At 52.0% G+C, this 18,810-nt stretch overlaps 1 protein-coding gene across 10 annotated transcripts in view; it reads left to right on the top strand.

Moving 5' to 3' along the window:
• Positions 1-18,810, top strand: part of TNS1 (tensin 1) — a 238,877-nt gene that overhangs the window by 155,448 nt on the left and 64,619 nt on the right. For all 10 annotated transcript variants that reach the window (XM_089916383.1, XM_089916382.1, XM_089916375.1 and 7 more), the window contains one exon: positions 1,059-1,175. In XM_089916383.1, coding sequence (XP_089772509.1) covers positions 1,059-1,175 — 117 coding nt within the window. The remainder of the gene's footprint in view (positions 1-1,058; positions 1,176-18,810) is intronic.

Below are 18,810 nucleotides of genomic sequence, written 5' to 3' on the forward strand. Positions count from 1 at the left end.
CCCACTGATCTGCTCTACAAATATCAAGTTACCTGTGGTTGAGAGTCAGGCCAGGAGTAAAAGATCTGGGTATCATAGTGGACCCCCAGCTAAACATGAACCAGTGACTTAATCTCTGGATAATAAAAATAAAAAAGTAGACAGAGAGGCGCTGGGTTGGATAAACTATTCTGGCCCCATTAGGTCATCATCCTATTATATTCAGAGACTGAAGGCTATGGTGGCTAGAGGGAGTGGCCAAGGGGACTCTCAAAGGTGCTGGATGTACGATAAGTATTTATGAGAGCTGAGGTGATTCAACCTGAAGATGAGAAGGCCAATTTAATAATAGCCTTTAAGCCGTTAGACTGGTTGTATGTGGGGACCAGTTGTTCTTCATCTTATTTGGGAACAGAATAGGAAGAGGTGAAGTCAGGTTACAGCAGAGGGACTCTGGGCAGACTAAAGAAAGGACTGCTGGGTCAGGAAGGTAACTCACCCAGAAGGCCTGACTTGCATCCTGGGCTTTCTCTGGATGTGTAGGAGAGATTCTGCCTCTCTCCTCAGATTTCTGCCTGCAGTGGCAAGCATCTTAAGTGGAAGGGCAGGGGGATGGCTGGGATGACCTGTGTCCTCTCAACGTCAAGGCTGTGATTTGCCTGCTGTCCGTGACCCCGTGCGGCCCATCACAGGCCTCTCCTGCACTTCCCCCTGACTCCAGGGCCAGACTCTCTGGACTCTTGGCACTGTCCCAGGGGTCCCTGGGACACAGAAGAGAAAGAGGCAGCCACCCAGCCAGCGGGTCCCCCAGCTTTCTTCTAAAGGGTCTTTGTTGCTCAGTGCTGCTGTCCTCATTTACCCTTATGACCTGGTGTGAACCTTTTCAAGAATGCAAGAAACCAGACTCCTGGGTCCTCCATCCAACTTAAGCGAGTGGTCCTGCCTCGCCATGGTCAAGAAAATGAGAAATCCCTTAGGGAGCATCCTTAGGGAACTTGTTGGTTTCCTCTGTTTTTCCGGCTGCTGATCGGTTTTTTCTTTTCTCTTCACGGTTGTCTCCGCCTTTCCCATTTTCTAAGGCATGGAACACCTGGAGAACGGGCCAAGCGTGTCTGTGGACTATAACACCTCCGACCCCCTCATCCGCTGGGATTCCTATGACAACTTCAACGGGCATCAAGATGATGGCATGGAGGGTAGGTGGGACCAGTGGCTTCCAGCCCCTCTGCGACTGCACAGCCCCTGCTCACATGGCCTCGGCTCTCTCGGTTTGCTATGACACCATACTGGGTTCAAAGGGAGGGGAGGTGCAGAGGAGAGGTCCAAAGCACCTCTGAGAGCTCACAGTTCAGTGGGGGAAGATAAAACAAAACAGGAATGAGCTAAAGAATGAAGCAAAAGAGCCATACAAGGGTGTATCCTTGGTGCCGAATGAGTCCCATAGGCAGTGAATGCTCTGAGATTGGCAGGGGATGGATTCTTGAGAGGTAGAGTGGTCTGGGAGGGCTCCTTGGAGGAAGTGGCCTTGCGTGGAGCTTGAGATACCCTCCTGTGCTTAAAATACAGCGTTTGTTAGATTTCTTTTAACCCCGTTGTTGGATTTCTCCAGGCTCCCTGCCCGAGTTCTCTGGGGTCAGGGTACTGGGAAGGTAGACACAGCATTTAGGATCCACAAGCTTTCATCAACAGCCAATGAAAATGTTTGTGAGCTGGAAACAAACTGGTCGGCTCCAAAATTTGAAAAGAAAGCAGCAGAATTGAAATTAATATTTGTTTAATTTAGCAACAAAACCTAACATAATGTCAAATGGTCATCCACAGCTCAGTTCAACTCCTGAGAGTTATGTATGCGTTCTGTTGATTTATGTGGTTGATTTATGAGTATGTGTGATGGGATGCAGGGCGGGGCCTCTGAGAATGAGCATGTCTGGAGCTCAGGAACTCTTGAGACACCCTGCCTGGAGTTTGGCCACAGGCTTGTTACCCTGATTTGGTCCCAGGATCACGGAATGTGGAAGCTGGGAGGACCTCAGGACCGTTGGCCCATCCCCCTTCAGTTTTCAGCTGGGGTAACTGAGACCTGCGTCCGCCCCCCGGCCCAGAAGGAAGCATCTCTTGATTTACTCCCATGGCCAGGATATGTCCTTTCAAGGACACCAGCACCCAGCCTCTGTGCTTCTCCTCCCAGCTGAAGCTTGTCCTGGGGTGGGGACCCTGGGCCATGTGGCAGAGCTGGGTTAGGTAGACCAGGGACCCTCACCCTGGTCTCCACCTCCAAGGTTTTGGATTTTTGACTCCACGCTGAAAGTCTTTTAGGCCTTTTCCTGTATAAAGATTCTCCCTCTGACCTTAGAGACACCAGAATGAGCAATGCAGTTCAGAGGGGGTGGGATGAGGGCGATGCTTAGGCTAGAATTTAGGGTTTGATGGGAGAAGTTCATGTGCAGTGTTGCAGTGGTGCAAGTTTGTCCTCTCCCTACCTAGTTCCCGCACTTCTCCCCCACCCCTCCAGGGGCCTAGACACTCCACCGGGGCCCCCCCTACTGTGCTGAGGCTGCCCCCCCCCCCCCCCCGCCAAAGCGCTCCCATTCCTGCTCCAGCCACATCCCCTTGTGCCCTGGAGCTGGGGAGAAGGCAGAGGATGAAATGAATCAGTCCTGAGGTACCGGTGGCTGCCAGCCTAATTCTTCATCGTTCTGGGGATGTTTGCATTTTTAACAAGAACACTTGGCAATTGGAAGGAATTTTCAATGTCTCTCCATCTCTCCCTGGTGTGGATTCAATGCGATGATAAATGTAAAAACATTTAGTAAACTATAAAGTGCTAGGCAAACAAAAGGTAAAACAATTAAGGGGAAAGGAGGGGCTGCGGGAAGGATGGGGCTTGGGACACAGTCAGCCGTGAGGGAAGGAAGCAGGCGGACTGATCAGGAGGCTGGGACCAGAGGCAGGGAAGGGGGAGGAAGGAAGGGGAGAGGGGGGCCCCGGGCTCCTCTCCCTCCCCCTTGCCCGCCCTCCTCTCTCCTCCGATCTGCTCTCCCAGGCAGAGGAATGGAACCAGTAGGATCTTTTGGCCAGTTAAAGGTCAGCTCGTCCCGTAGGGACAGAGGGGCTCCTGTCTGGAGGCTGAGACACTGGCCCTGCGCCCAAGGGTGGGAAGGGAAGGCAGCAGCTCACAGCCCTGCCGTCCTCTTCTCTTGCTGGCTGGCCCGGGCCCGGAGCTGGGCGGCTGGAGCGGTCACCCGGGCAGACCCAGCCTGTCCCGCTGTGTACTCCCCACTGTCACTGGGCTGCATCCCCCACAGGGACAGGAGAGTCAGTGGGGTGGCCCCGGGGCAGGAGCGGTGATGTTATCCTCACCCTGCTTCTCCTGGCTGGAGCACTTCTAAAAGGCTCTAGATTCTGGGGCCCAGAGGTAAATGCATTTTCTTCTGGCTAATTCTCTGGTTCACGAGAGGGAAGCCCGAGGCCTCTGTCTGTTCCCCTAGTTGCGGGCAAGTCACTGTGCTCCAGTTTCCACACGTGTTAGCTGGGATAAGGGCCCCTAACCCCCAAGACTCTGGGGTGCTCAGGAGATGGTCCACGCTGGAGCCTGGGCGGTGGTTTGGCCATTTGCTGGAGCTGCCCTCGGGCTGGGGGATGGCCTTGTGGGCTGCAATGTGGTGCCTGGGGAGGCCCTGGACCAGGAGAGGCAGGATGACCCTGAGGTGCTAGAGCGCTCGAGCACGTGTGCTTTAGAGCCCAACTGCCTGGTCCACACTGTGGAGTCTCCCGTCTGCAGCTGTGTGCCCTTGGTCAAATGATCATGCCTTCCTGTCGTCTTCATTTCCTTATCTGCAAACGGGATGGTGACGGTACCCACGTGATTGGGTTACTGTAGCAATTTTCATGAGAGGTAGTTTGTACTGTGGTTAGGACTGTGGCCTCTGGAGCCAAACTATCCGGGTTCAAATCCTCTGCCAAGATGCCATCCTCTTGGGGCCTCCGTTGACTCTGTTGTAACATGGGGATTTGGTTGACAAATCATTTCGAGCACCTTTCGGGGAGTGGGAGCTGCAGAGGGGCTGCCTGCTGTGTTCCCTCGTGAGTCTCTGTCACGTCGGTAGTGACCACGATCTCAGGGGTCTGCTGACAGGGCTCGGGAGGAGGCCCCTTGGCCTTGGGAGCCAGCTCGGGCTTTGCCACGCGCCGGTTACGATGCCAAGCACTCGATAGCCTCCATCTCATCTAACACTTGCAGCCACGTTGTGAGGTGGGCACTGTTATTATGCCTGGATGGGGGACTGGGGCACAGAGGGGTTAAGTGACCTGCCCAAGGTAACCTCGCTAGTAAAGAGCGGATCTGATGTGGAACCCCGGTGCTAACTGCTATAGCGTCCTCAGCTGGCCGTCGTCCCCAAGGGTCTGTCCTGGATGTCTGGTCCTGTGGCAGTACCTGGGTCCCGCTGAGCTTGGGTGAGGGTCTGCTCGCTCTGCCCCCCACTTCTCACCACTGGACAGTCGTCCAGATCTCCCCTGCCCTGCCTCTCAGTATGGGCGGGGGGCTTATACGTGGTGAGGCACGGAGTGCAGTACCCTGTGGCAGGTACCCAGCAGGGCTGCGGTGCCGGGAACAGCTGAGGCACATCCCTGATGTCCCCCTGTCCCCGCCCCCCCCCCCCCCCCGCCATACACAGGAGGGGCTGCTCACGTAGGACTGCCTCTGGTGAAGGGCTGGCCTCTCAAAATACGGGCAGGGTGGTGTATTGGAGGTGAGGTGAGGCCATTTCTGGAAGCTGCCCGCCTCTGCTATTTCAGGCCCACCAGGGGCGGGTTTAGGAGGAGTGGGCCAGTCCCTCTGGAGTCCACCGGGTGACTCAGAGTGGTGGGCGGGGGCACCGAGCCCAGCTCTTGGGGACAAAGGTCATCTCTGGCCTGGGCCCCACCTCGGCTCTCCCTGAAGTGAGAGGCGGTCGGCGCTGGGGTCAGAGCTCCGCTCCTCTGGGAAGCCCTCCAGGTGACCCTGACTTTACCCTCCATGTCAGGAATTGCTCTGTGTTTAACCCCTTCCTCACTGCCTGCACCCCTACCCTCTGAACCCTCGTGCAGGTTTCCAGTTCAAGGCGTGCAGACCCGTGGCACTCAGCATGCTCTTCCTTCCCTTCAGGGTGTCCCCCGTCAATCTCAGCAGCAAAATGAAGGAAGAAAACATGTGGGGACTTCTGATCTCTGCAGGCCGGCCCCCCCAGGTCACAGAGCCCATCTCACACCCTCCCGCTGTAGAGAGGAAACTGAGGCTCGAGAGGGGAAGGGACCTGTCAAAGAGGGGGACATCCCTACAAGTGGAACCCTCCTTTCATGATCTCAGCTCACCCTGTTGCAGCCCCATTACGTGATGACCATACCGCATGTAGGGAGGTCAGCGATCTAGCCCGGGGTCAGGAGATCAGAGTAAGGCTGGCGTGTGAATTCAGGTGTCAGCTCCAAATCCCTCCCACCCCTGGCTCCTCACTTTAGATGACGGGATGCTCACTGCCCCACAGGGTAGCCCATTTCCCTGGAGGATGGGGCCAGGAAGTCAAGCCAGAAATAGAAGGAGAGTGTGCCTCTGCGTGGTGGACCTAGGCTGCAGTGACTGTGGCTGCTTGGGACCATTTTGGCTCCCCTGCACTTAAGCCAGAAGGAGGGGGAGGTGATGAAAGGTGAAGAATCCAATGAAGAACCTTCTGAGCAGAGAAGTTTCCAGGCCTTGGGACAGGTGGCCGGGGAGCATAGGATAAGTGCCTGTCATTTCGGGGACTCCTTACTTTGGGAGCAGAACCCTGTCGTGAGCCTGATGACGAAGAGACTGATGTCGTAGTCTGCTTGGGTGGCCACTGCAAAGTACCACAGACTGTTTGCCGTAAACAATAGACATTTAGTTTCTCACAGCTCTGGAGGCCAGAAGTCTGAGATCAAGGTGTGGGCAGGGTTGGTTTCTCCTGAGGCCTCACTCCTTGGCTTGTTGACGGCCGTCTCCTCTTTGTGTCTTCACATGGTCTTCCCTCTGTGTGTGTCTGCGTCCTCACCTCCTCTTCCCTTAAGGACATCAGCCATATTGGATTAGGGCCGACCCTTATGATCTAATTTTAACTTAATCACCTCTTTAAAGGCCCTATCTCCAAGTACAGTCACATTCTGAGGTACTGGGGGTTAGGACTTCAACATATGAATTTTGGGAGTGGGGACACAATTCAGCCCATAACACCCAGGAAGGAGTTTTCTGGGTTGCCTGTAGTTGGATGCCTGGAGTCTTGGTCCTGAGTGAGGAGTAAGAGAAGGTCCAGGGTGGGTGGAGGGGAGAACAGTCTGGTCCCCCACCAGCCTCCTCCTCTCTGCCTTTCTCCAGTTTGGTCTGGAGCCTGCCAGCTCAGCGCTCTGGCTGGCACCACATTTCACAGCCTCCAGAAGCCCCATTAGCTCTTTGGCCTGAGTAATGAAGCCCCATGCCCAGATCCCAGCTCCCTGTGGGTGGGAGCAGGGCTGTGTTTTTGCCTATGCTGCACGGAGCTGTCTCCAAATTCCTCCAGAGTGTTCCAGGGCAAGCCTTCCCGGAAGCAAGTGCGAGACTAAGGGGGTGTGGGCTGCCTTCCGATTCTGAGAAGCCCACAGGTTGACCAGGCCTGAATTATCTCATTGCCCACCCACTCCCCCCCACCTTTCCCCAGCCCCCTTGGACACTGAGTTGATTAGAGTTTCTCAAGACTTAAAAGAGGATGGGGGAATAGGGGCTGAGGCTGGATAAAGCAGCAGATTGCTCAGAGCCAAAAGGAGTAATGAAGGGAGAAATGACAAGTCTGCTGGCCTGGCTGAAGATGGCAAGGGGACTAATAACCACCCCCTGCAGGATGCCCGGCAGCCCTTCTTTTGTTTCTGTGGGCAGCCCCATCAGAGCCAGGGGCTGGTGACAAGGAGGCTTGGTTTTGTGCCCAAGCCTCTCACCCTCAGGCTCTGTGAGGAGAGGAATCCCCTTCCTTGGGGGAGAGATTCCAGCTCTGTAGGACACCCACCTCCTCTTCATGTTCTTTTGTCTGAGCTGGAGAAGAGCCTCCCTGATGGTAGCCAGGAGTCCCTAGCCTGTGGTAACTTCTCATGAGCTGGGCTTGTCCAAGGATTCTCTGCTATTTTTTTTCTTTTGAGAGAAAGGAAAGAGGAGGGAGAGAGACACAAACAGGCAGGGAGTGAGGAGAGAGAAACAGGTGAGAGACATGGAGAGACAGACAGACTCAGACACACGCTGGCCTGGGAGGCAGGAGATTTGGATTTGGGTGTCCTTGGTAACTCCTTTTCTTTAGATCTTTTTTATTTCCTGTAAAATGAGGAAGTTGGAGTAGCAATTCTTTCCATTTCTTTGAGCTCATTACTCCTTTTTGTGACTTGTGAGGAGCTAAGATGGACTTAGCTTCCCTCTCTTGAGCTTGTAGTGGGAAGCAGCATTGCTCAGTGGCTGTATCAGTCAGGAGGGGCTTGGTTATGCTGCATAACAAACAGCCCCAGATTCTCAGTGGCTTAACCAACAAAAGTGTATTGCTTGCCCACGCTGCCTGTCCAGTGTGGATTGACAGGGGTCTTTGTTCATCTTACTTCCTCCAGGCTGATGGTGGCTTCATGGCATAGGTGCATCCGCCACTGCTGCTGAAGCAGGCAGAGGACACTGTGACTTGCACACTGCTTCTGTCTGGACATGACACACTTTCCTTCTGCTCACATTTCATTGGCCAAAACCTGTCACACATCCATGCTTAACTTCAGAGGGGGCAGGGAATTTGTGTGTGGAAGAAAGTAGAAATATCGTTGAACAGACTGATGTCTACTCTAGGGATTAAGACTGTGGAATTGAGAATCAGAAGATCTGGTTCCAAGCTCTGTGGTTTATAATTGTGTTCCTTGGTCAGGTCACTTTGCCTCTCTGATGCCTTACCTGTAAAACCAGTACAATAACAGTACTTCCCTTCCAGGATAGTTGTTAAGGCTCAATGAGGTAACGTATGTGCAATGTGAAAAGTAAGTGCCTGGCGTGTACTATGCTGGCAATAATTTGTGTCTATTATTATTATTATTGAAGTGCTGGAGGAAAGAAGATAGAGGTGTGATTTTGAATGTATACAAGCCCTCTCTTCTTAAGAAAAAAACCCATATTCTCCTGGTCCCTCTACTCTCTGGGAACTGTCTGTAGCTGGTTCTGTTCTGGGAGCTCCACTCTTGGAAGTCAGGAGACTTGCCTCTGACACCAACTTGCTGTGTGACTTTGGAAAAGTTACTTTCCCTCTCTGGCTCTCAGTTTTCCTTATCAGGGAATTGAGGGGAGTTGGTTTGCAAGGAAACTTCCAGCTCTACAACCCTAATGATGACAGTGATGATGACAAAGGTAATGACTAGATGATAGCTAGCCTTGTGTTCTTACCCTGTATATGTTCTCCTGGTTACTCCTCCCCAAATGCCTGTAGGTGGCTACTGTTTTGTAACCATTAGGCTGACCAAGCAGAACTTGTTAGGATGTGGTTTTAAAGCTTCCCCTGCGCCCGAATGACATTAGGGTGAGTCCCGTGCCTTTTCTAGTCACACTTAGGTAATGTTATACAAGAGCCTCTGGGCAGTAATAAAGACGCCCAGAGTGAACTTGGTGAACTTGGTGCTTCATCCAGAATTAGTTCTTCCCCCTTGTCTGCCCCTACCTTGCTTCAGCTGTGGATGGGAGGGGGTGGGGGTCATTTCTGTAGGTTTTCTCTCTGTTTCCCTGACTGATGGGAAGAGAGGAAGGAGAGAAAGGATGGGAACATTTTTACTTGCCTGCACCCCTGTTAGGTGGAGACACAGGCACGGATGATATGACATCTGAGCTCTTTGACAGTGGAAGGTTCCGGGTGACTGTTTCCTCCTGCAGCACTTCCGTGGATGTTTTGGAGCGCCCCCCCCCCCCGCTTGAACTCCCCAAGAGTCTCTTCTCACTGTTTCCTTCGGGTGGGTGACTGCAGATCTGTCAGAGGCTCACCCTTTCCTCGGCCCGAGCATCCCTCGCTCCCTCCACCTCCTCCTGTGGAGGTGTTTCAGCCCTCCAGGTGGCCCTCTAGGACAGGATCTGAGGCAGCCCTGGGCTGGATCTCTCCCCTTGGCCCGCAGGAGCCCTAAGGCGCCCTTGGGCTCAGCAAAGCTTGGGACTGAGGTGGCCAGTGCAGCCGCTGTCTCTGTTCCCTGGCTGGCCTCTCACCGTGTGGACTTCCAGGCCTGAGCTAGGCCCGTCTCTCACGTTTTCCAGCCCCAGCGGACTCGAGTTGAGCTGAGCAGACTCACCGAGGTGAGGGGAAAGCCCCTCCCTGGCAGGTGGCACTTGCAGCAAAACAACACTCTTCTCTCCAGGATTCCTCTCAGAATCACTCACTTTCTGATCCTTTCACTCCCTTGACATGGATGTGTGTGGGGGGCAGTTTAGAGCCACAAAACAGTTTTCAGCCATCACTGTCTTAAAAAATTTTTTTTAATAGCGAATATTATATATTCCCAATATAATATAATGAAGTGATATTACATTGATATAATTTAATATCATAACTTCACCTATTTAAAGAGTAGAATTCAGTAGGTTTTAGTATACTTAGGGTGGTACAACCCTCACCATAATCTAATTTTAGAACATTATCACCCCCCTCGAAGAAACTTTATACTCATTAGCAGTCACTCCCCACATCTTTACCCACCCCCAGCCCTAGTCTACCTTCTGTCTCTATAGATTTGTCTGTTCTGCATATTTCATGTGAACAGAATTACACAGGATGTGGCCTTTTGTGGCCGCCTTTCACTCAGCGTGATGTTTTCAGGGTTCATCCAGTTTGCAGTGTGTATAGTTCATTTTGATTTGCTTTGTAATATTCCATTGTATGGCCATACCACATTTTGTTTATACACACATCAGTGGATGAATATTTGCACTGTTTCCACTTTTTGGCTATTATGAAGAATGCCGCTATGGGCATTCATGTATACGTTTTTGCATGGACTTATGTTTTCATTTCTCTTGGGTAGATACCTATGAGTGGAATTGCTGGGTCATATAGTAACTCAATATTTAATCATTTGAGGAGCTGTCAGACTGTTTTCCAAAGTGACTGCACCATCTTACATTCCTACCAGCCAGTGTATGAGGATTACAGTATCTCCACATCCTCACCAACACTTGTAATTTTCTATCTTTGGGATTCTAGCCATCCTGGTGGGTATAAAGTGGTATTTTATTATGGTTTTGATTTGCATTTCCCTAGTAATTAATGATGTTAAACATCTTTGTTAATTGGCTATCTTCTTTAAAGGAACATCTATTCACAACCTTTGCACATACTTAAAGTTAGATTTTTGTTTTTTTGTTATTAAGTTATAAGAGTTTTTTATATATTTTGGAAATGTGTCCCTTATTAGATATATGATTTGCAAATATTTTCTCCTATCCAGTGGGTTGACTTTTCACTTTCTTGATGTCAGTCATCCCTTTTTACAAAGCCCTGCCTTACTTTTGGAACATGGCATTCATTTTCCTGGGGCCTCTGTCACAACTGAGACCCAAATAGTTCCACATACACCTGGTTATGAGTGTTCCCATTTTACAGGAGAGAAAACTGCAGCAATCACAGAGAGCTTAGGGACCTTGTTCAGATAATACCCTTAGTAAATGGTGAAGGCAGGATTTGGACGGGAATGGGTGGGGGTTTGGAGCCGGTCAGGGATACTGCTTCCTATCATTCTGTGACCTTGATCTGAAAGATGATATATCTATAGCCTGAAATGCTTTAGGCTGCTTCGTCTGATCTCTTTCCAGCCCTGGAACTGGTGCCTCGACTGGTCTGGAACACCTGCCCCATTACACAGAGAGGGAGGCTAGGTTCCAGGTCCCTGGATGTCAGAGCAGCACCAAAGTTCACGAGTTCTGCCTCCGGGCTGCCTCAGCCACCTGCACGGCCCCGTTTCCCTTCATCTCCCAGGACGAGGCAGGGTGGGGAAGGGTAGCAGAAGGCGGCCCCTTTGGAGGCGGTTAGTGGGGACAACAGCCCTTGTGCCCACCCTGGAAGAACACCTGAGCACCACGGTGAATGTTTACCCTTGACGTACTTTCACAGAGTGTGACATTCTTGCCTTCTGAACTTTTGGGTAAGATGTGGAGGAACCAGTAAAAAATGGGAGAGCGAGATTGCAGGTGCTCCCAAATTATTCAGGAAAAGCGTCCAAGGATCCCGAGTGATACATCTGCCCCTTGAGCAGAGGGTTTTAGGGGGTGATTTTCTAAGCACAGGTGCTAACAGCCTGATTTTTTTTTTTGGTCATGCTGCACGGCTTGTGGGATCTCAGTTCCCTGACCAGGGATTGAACCCAGGCCACGGCAGTGAAAGCGCCAAATCCTAACCGCTAGACCACCGGGGAACTCCCCCCGAGAGGCTGATTTTTGTTGGGAAATCCTACTGGCTGCTGGAGGGGGCGGCCCTTCCGCTCTGGTCAGGGGCGGGGGGCGGGGGCGGTAAGGGCAGGGAGGGAGAAATTCAAAGCTGTTACTGAAAGCTTCAGCTTCTGTCCCTGTTCTATCACATCCTATAGTTCAAAGAGCTGGAGCTTAGACTGCAGCAGGAGGGGTTTGAACTAGCCACCTGGAAAAACTTCCCGACTGTGAAAGGGTGGATCAACTGTGGCAGGGAGGCTGGGCCTTTGTCCTCTTGGCCCGCTTGGGCAGAGATGTCGAGAAACAAGGGAAATGGGTCTCAGTGTGGGGTGGTCTACATAGAGACAGTGGCACAGGCGGGGTTGGGATGACTTCTTGAGGAGGATCTGGGTTTCTGCTTTCCCAAGAGGGAGTCCTCTCCTGACCTGCTGGAATAATCAGAGTGCCGAGAATTTAAATGTAGGATCGGTCTGACCTTGTGGATAAAGACGACGACTCCACTGACCCAGCATCTGCCAGCCACCTGCTTAGCGCTGTTCCTGGTGGGGTGGGGTGGGGCTTGTGCTGATGCCCTTGGACCCTTAGCTGGCCCTGCTCTGTGAGGCAGCTGGCAGGCTTGAAGAGCAGTGTCTGCCCGTGGAACATTCAGTAAACCAATACTCTCCTGACTGAATGTGCCTTTGGTCCTCCGTAATCTCTGCCATCAGGTGGAGGTTGGAAGGCCGGAGCCACACTCGGAGCAGACGCAGAGCTCTTGGCCAGGGGCCTGAGCGGCACGTCTGCCCTCTTGCTGTGCTCAAATATCAAGCTCCAGGCCGGGGAAGAGGAGAACGTGCAGTCTTTCCCCCTCAACCACCCTCCCTGCTTCCGCTCCTGCCAGACGTGCAGACAAGTGCAAGTTAGCTGGGCTCGGCGAGACCCCAAGATACGGACTCTAACCACGTCCAAGAAAAGAAATACAAGCTTCCATTGATCAAATATTTTTGGGGACCCAACTAAAGCTGCTTTTCACCCATCATTCCCTTGCTCCCTCCCCTCCTTCTTCCTTCCCTCCCTTCCTTTTCTCTCTCCTTTCTTTCCCAAATGCTTATAGATCACCTACTAGATGGTGGGCCCTAGGCTAGCCCTGGTGCTGTAGAAAGTCCTGCAGACAAGGGCAGGGAGGGGGTGCGTCCAGATCAGACAAGTGCACCATCCACCGCGACCCACAGCCAAATGGAGAAGGATCTTGGCCAAGAGCCAGGCTTCTCAGGAGAGAAGCTTCTGGGATGGTGGTGATCAGAGGTGGATGACTTTGCAGAGGGGCTGCATGTGTCCTGGGCCTGGGAGGGTAGATGGTAGTGAAAACAGAATTGCTTTTCAGATCTAGAAGTGGTAACAACATTGCTTGAAGTCTAGAAAGTAGAGGGAAAGAAAGCAATCAAATCGCTCTGGCCTCCTTCTCACCACTGCCCCCCGTCCCATGGTGGGCTGGGTAGGATGTCAGTGGAAAGCAGGAGTTGGTGAAGGTGGGAATGTTGGGGAAGGCGGAGGGAGGGTGAGGGGAGCCCCAAGGGAACCATATTTATGGGGTCCAGGAGGGGAGGACAAACCAGGAGATTAAGAGGAAAGACAGCACACAAAATCCTGCAGTGGATGGGTCCCTGGAGCCCAGATCTGTTGCCCGGTGGATGTGACTGAGTGATGGGTACTAAGAGAGAATGGAGCTGGTGAGAGTTGTCTTTCTGGATTCTTCTGGATTATTCCTTGTTGGACCTGTTCAGGCCCTGGGTGCTCCTCCCTGTCTTTGGAGGCTGTGCCTGGCCCTCTTTCTCCTCGTCCGGGCCAGTTGGCCTGGAGCTGGCTCATAGGTGCTAGCTGAGGCTGCTTTGCTTCTTGGCAAAGTTTAACTCCTTCACTAATGGTGCTGGCCTTCGGGCCCATCTCTCCACCAGCCTTTGAGAGGCAGCGCCCTCCCTGGAGCTTGTCTGCTTCTTTCCCATTCCTTCTGCCTACTAGCTGGTGCGCTTCTCTTCAGGCGACAGAGCCCGTCCCTTTTGGTCCACTCTCCCAGGCCCTGCTTCCTGTCCAATGGAGACCATTTATGGGAAAAGGTTTCAGTGGGTCTGGGATCTGGAGGATGATCCGTCCTGTCTTCTTTCATGGTTCCCCTCCCTCTACTTCCCCAGCTGCTCATGGGTGATTCACCCCCGTACATCTCTTTCTTCTCTATGCTCCTCCCCCTGCCAAGAGACCTTCTGAAATCCTGACAAAGTCGCTGAGCTCACATACCTTCAGTAATAGGCAGCCTCCATTGAGGTTGAGAAGGACAGTATCTTAGAGTGGCCCGAGAAGAGACAAAAGCCACATCCTCGGGAGGCAGTAGAGGCACCATAGTGGTTGAAAGCCTGGGCTCGGGACTCAGGCTGCCTGGGGTCAAGCCCCAGCTCTGCCTCCTGCCCGCTGTTGACCCTGGGCAAATCATTTAGCCTTTCTGAGCCTTAGCGTTCTCCCCGGTAAAATGGGGACAAAGATATAGCTCTCCTATAGGCTGAGAATGAAGTGAGATAACGGATGGGTGCCTAGCTCTGTGCCTATTCCATAGTAAGTCATCAGTTATGTTAGTTGTTACCGATACCACCACCTGACCTTGGGTGGTGCTTTAGGCAGTGCTTCCCTGAGTGCCAGTTTCGACCATCCCCGTTGTTGAACTGGTCTTTGAACCCTGGCCTCTGGCTGCAGGTCTGTATTCTTCCTACTGAACCTTTCCCCTGGCATCATGCAAATGCCAGGCTCCATTCCTGTGTGAGCCGCTCCCTCTGCTCAGGGGTTGGGCCGTTTGCAGAGGTCCCTCAGACAGTTGGGGGCAGAGCAGGCCTAGCTCCCAGGGTCTTTCCAGGGTCCTAACCTCCACGGCACTGTTCATCAATGATGGCCAGGCTGTGGGCCATGGTGATTGCTGGAGCAGCCATAAAGCTGCTTCTTTCTCCTCCATTTGAGAAAACATATCAGGATGCAGGAGAGTGAAAATGATGTGATTATAGGTGTAACCTTGAATCCACTGTATTGAAGAAGAAGAAAAAAACAAAAAGCCAAATCATTTGTGTTCTTTGGTATGTGGACTATCTGCATTAACATTCATTTATTCAGTCAACAAATATTTATTGAGTATCTACTGTGTGTCACTATTTAGTTGCTGAGGGTACAGTGGTGAACAAAACAAAGATCCTTGCCCTTGTCATGATTGTATTCTAGTGGGAGAAGACAGACAATAAAACATTTTTTTAAACAGACATTTTGAGTACATTTGACCCGCGAATAACACAGATCTGAACTGTGCAGGCCCACTTATACACAGTTTTTTTTTTTCAATAAATACCTGTATTTTTATTTATGGATCTTTGTGGGGAAAAGTTTGTGTTCAGTTAGAGATCACAATATGTGGACTCAAAAGAACTAGGGTTTGAGTCCTGATTCTATCCAAACTATTTCAGCTTCCTGCCCTTGGGTGAGTCATTTATCAATTGTTTTGGGGGCAGAGAAAGCAGTATGTGGATTTTTCAGTGTGAGGATGTGGGTGGTGAGTGGGTAGGGGCGGGTGGGTCAGTGCCCCTAACCCTGGCATTGTTCAAGGGTCAGCTGTAAGTGAGAGCATCTTAGAAGGTGATAAATACTCTGGGAAAAAAATATTACAGAGTAAGGGTGATTGGGAGTTGTTGATGATGGGCATCGAGCGGTGAGTTGAAATTTTTTAAAAAGCTGGTCAGGACTTCCCTGGTGGCGCAGTGGTTAAGAATCCACCTGCCAATGCAGGGGACATGGGTTCAAGCCCTGGTCCGGGTAGATCCCACATGCCGTGGAGCAACTAAGCCTGTGTGCCACAACTACTGAGCCTGCGCTCTAGAGCCCACGTGCCACAACTACTGAAGCCCGTGTGCCACAACTACTGAAGCCCATGCGCCTAGAGCCCATACTCTGCAACAAGAGAAGCCACCGCAGTGAGAAGGCTGTGCACCACAATGAAGAGTAGCCCCCGCTTGCTGCAACTAGAGAAAGCCCGTGAGCAGCAATGAAGACCCAACAGCCGAAAAAAAGAAAAATGCTGGTCAGCCTAAGCTTCACTGAGGTGGGGGCATATGAACAAAGAATTGAAGGAGGTGAGGGAGTCAGCCAAGCAAATCGCTGAGGAAGAGCATTCCAGGCAGGGGGAATAGCAAGTGCAAAGGTCCTGAGGCAGGAGCCCACCTAAGATGTTTGAGAAGCAGCAAAGGGGCCAATGTGACTGCAATGAAGGTTGTAATAGGAGATGAGGTTAGAGGTAATGGGGACCAGATCATTTAGGGTCCGGTAACCACCGTAAGGATCTGGCTTGTACCTGAGCAGTTTCATCTAATGACAAAGCATGGAGATCTTTTCATAGTAACAAATAATAACAAAGAGCCTTCTCACTTTTTTCAAATAATTTTCAAATAATTTTTTCAAATAATAATTTTCAAACAAATAATAACAGAGCCTTCTCATTTTTTTCAGCTGCATGACATTCCACTGTACAAAGGTTCTGTGTTTTATTTAACTAGTATTTTATTTAACTGTATTTAAGTAACATGGACATTTAGGTTGTTTCTAATCTTTTGCTGTTTTCAAAAATTCTGCAATGAGTAACGTTTTTATTTGTGCGTAACACCATTTCATTTGTGCAAGTCTGTCTGTAGGACAAATTTCTAGAAGTGGAATTGCTGGATGGAAGAATATATGCATATATAATTTTTTTTTTTTTTTGCGGTACGCGGGCCTCTCGCTGTTGTGGCCTCTCCCGTTGCGGAGCACAGGCTCCAGACGCGCAGGCCCAGCGGCCATGGCTCACGGGCCCAGCCGCTCTGCGGCACGTGGGATCTTCCCGGACCGGGGCACGAACCCGCGTCCCCTGCATCGGCAGGCGGACTCTCAACCACTGCGCCACCAGGGAAGCCCGTATAATTTTGATAGCATCATACTGGCCTCCATAAGTGTTGTATTAATTGGCACTCCCAACCAGCAATTTGATTAGGCACTAGGAGGAAAATCTATATCTCCCTTCTCTATACACCCTCCACATGTGAGGTTCTATTAGGTGCCCATTATTTCCTTTACTCCTCATGACTCTCCTGTGAGCTGAGTACTCTTGCTCCTATTTCACAGATGAGGAAACAGGCACAGAGAGGTTAAGTAACCTCCCGGTGATTACACAGCCGGGAAGACGTAGAGCTGGGATTCTGATGCCCACCATTCCTCACCATGGCTTCACGAGGGCAGGAGTTTGAGGCACCCTCCCTTCTGTCCCTCTGCCCCCTCTGCCCCACGCGAGTGGGCATGTGGACCTGACCCTGCTGTGCCTGCATTTCGGAGACCTTGCAGGCCGGTGGAAGGGTGGGAAGAGGCCAACCCGAGGGACCTGGAATCGCACTGGGTGAGCTGGCCAACCCTGGCCTCCCCTTCTGTCCCTCCCATTGTCAGCCCCGGTGGTGAGACCTGGGAGGCTGCGATCTAGCTAATTCTGCTCCAGGTGGGGAGCTCCCCACCGCGTCTGCTGGGTCAGCCTGCTCCAGGGATTGGGTTTCAGCATTTCACTGATGAAAATAAATCAGCCTCTTTATTGCCCTGCATGGCCCTCGGAACCTCTGCAGCCTGGCGTGTATTTCCAGACTTTCTGTAAGTCACTGTTTCTGTTCTAGCCCCCAGGGGCTCTGTGTCTGCTGCAGAAATAGCCTTGGACGAGTTTGGAGCCTGGAGCCACCCAGGCAAGACCAAGCAGGAGAGGAGCATCAGGTCCACAGAGACAATGCCAGGTTGAGCATCTTCTCTGTGTTGGATCCTTGAGCATCTAGAGTTGGCCAGGTGTTCAGAGACCATCTATCTGGTTGTACTCTCCCATTGCACAGAGGAGTAAACTGAGGCCTGTGCACAATCACTCCTTAGTACTCTGGCCCTTTGACCGCCCCCCCCGCCGCCCCGAGTCTACTGCTGTTGCTGCCAGACAACACTTTCTCTAGGTCTGTGTACTGTACGGTGGCCAGTTAGGGATTGGAGAGCAGAGTTGGAGAGAGTAAGTTTTAGCTGCAGCAGGCGGGGTGGGGGTCTGACTTCCAGGAAAGCTGTCTTGCTTTTGAGGCACATGAGAAAGGGGAGCTGGTGGCAGGACTGGATTTTCTTGAGGTTGAGGAGAATCCTCCACCCCACACACCTGTCCAGATAGGGTGAGTGACCATGGTGCATGAACGTGAAAGAACAGGCAGTGTCTAGAGGGTTCTGACAAAGCCCCAGCAGGTTCTGCATGCAAAGGGGCCTTGGGAGCCTTGCCAAACTCCCCCTTCTCCTGCCCTTCTTTTTTTTCTGCTCAAGCATTATTTGCACCTGCAAGACTCTCCTGCAGGGACGCGGGGCATCCTGCCTCAGATGGCAGGCCAGCTGGACTGCCCTCCCACCCTCCAGGGCCAGGGCCTGGTCCAGCCCCAGCCGGCTTATCCAGGCTGCCGGTGGGGCCCTCTGGTTCTGGAAAGCAGTGCAGAGCTGTCAGTGGTTGGGAGCCAGGAGCTGCTGGCGGCCTTTCTCATCCTTTCTCATCGCGGACATGTCTTTACATCCTTGCGGCTAGTCAGTGCCCCGGTGCTCACTGGAGACTTTCGCCTGGCGTTGCTTCAATTGCTTAAAAAACCGTCAGCCGCAAAGTGTTCCTCAGCGTTTGCTCTCCTTCTCCAGGGGCAGTGAGATCAGATTTTGATATGAAAGCTCAAAGCTTCTCAGATCTTTCCTGCTTCCTTTCTGCCTCTCCGTCCCGCTTTTTCTGCACACTGCTTAACAGCCTTCAAGGCCAGGCGGGCACTCTTCACAAGGTTAGAAAGAGGCCTGGGCTGGTTCCCTGTCTCCTGTCTCCTGTCCAGGCCTGTGCCCCATGGTGCTGTAGCTCCTGTGGATGAAGAGGGTCACTCCCAGCTTGTCCCCCTGCAGCAGGGCCTTCCGGCTTCTGGCCCACACCTGCTTATGTGTGTGAGCTTGCACACAAGTGCCGGGAGACCCCCACGGAGATGCCTACCTGAGCCTTGTTATACTCATGCACGCAGAGGGACCCGTTTGGGAAAGGAAGCAGAGACCGCCCAGATCCCACACCCACTCAAAACAGAACCACAGAGAGCCCTCTGCAAACACCCATCACTCGTGCACAGAACCCCACAGACCCCTCGCCCCCCGCATACCCCACAGAGTGAAGGGAGCTGTCGTTATGAAGCACGGCCAGTCTGGTAACCAGTACTTAGGTGAGGTACTTAGTGGGCCTGTTGAGCACCACTGACATGGGATCGACCTTAAGTGCAAAGACGGGTTCACTGTGTGAGTGGTGAACCAGCTCTGAGGCAGTTCCCTACAAGTTTCCAGAAATGCTT

Source organism: Delphinapterus leucas, chromosome 8 (genome assembly GCF_059928025.1).
Source record: "Delphinapterus leucas isolate spDelLeu-1000000601 "Yukka" chromosome 8, BTC_Dleu_Yukka2, whole genome shotgun sequence".
Lineage (NCBI taxonomy): Eukaryota > Metazoa > Chordata > Mammalia > Artiodactyla > Monodontidae > Delphinapterus > Delphinapterus leucas.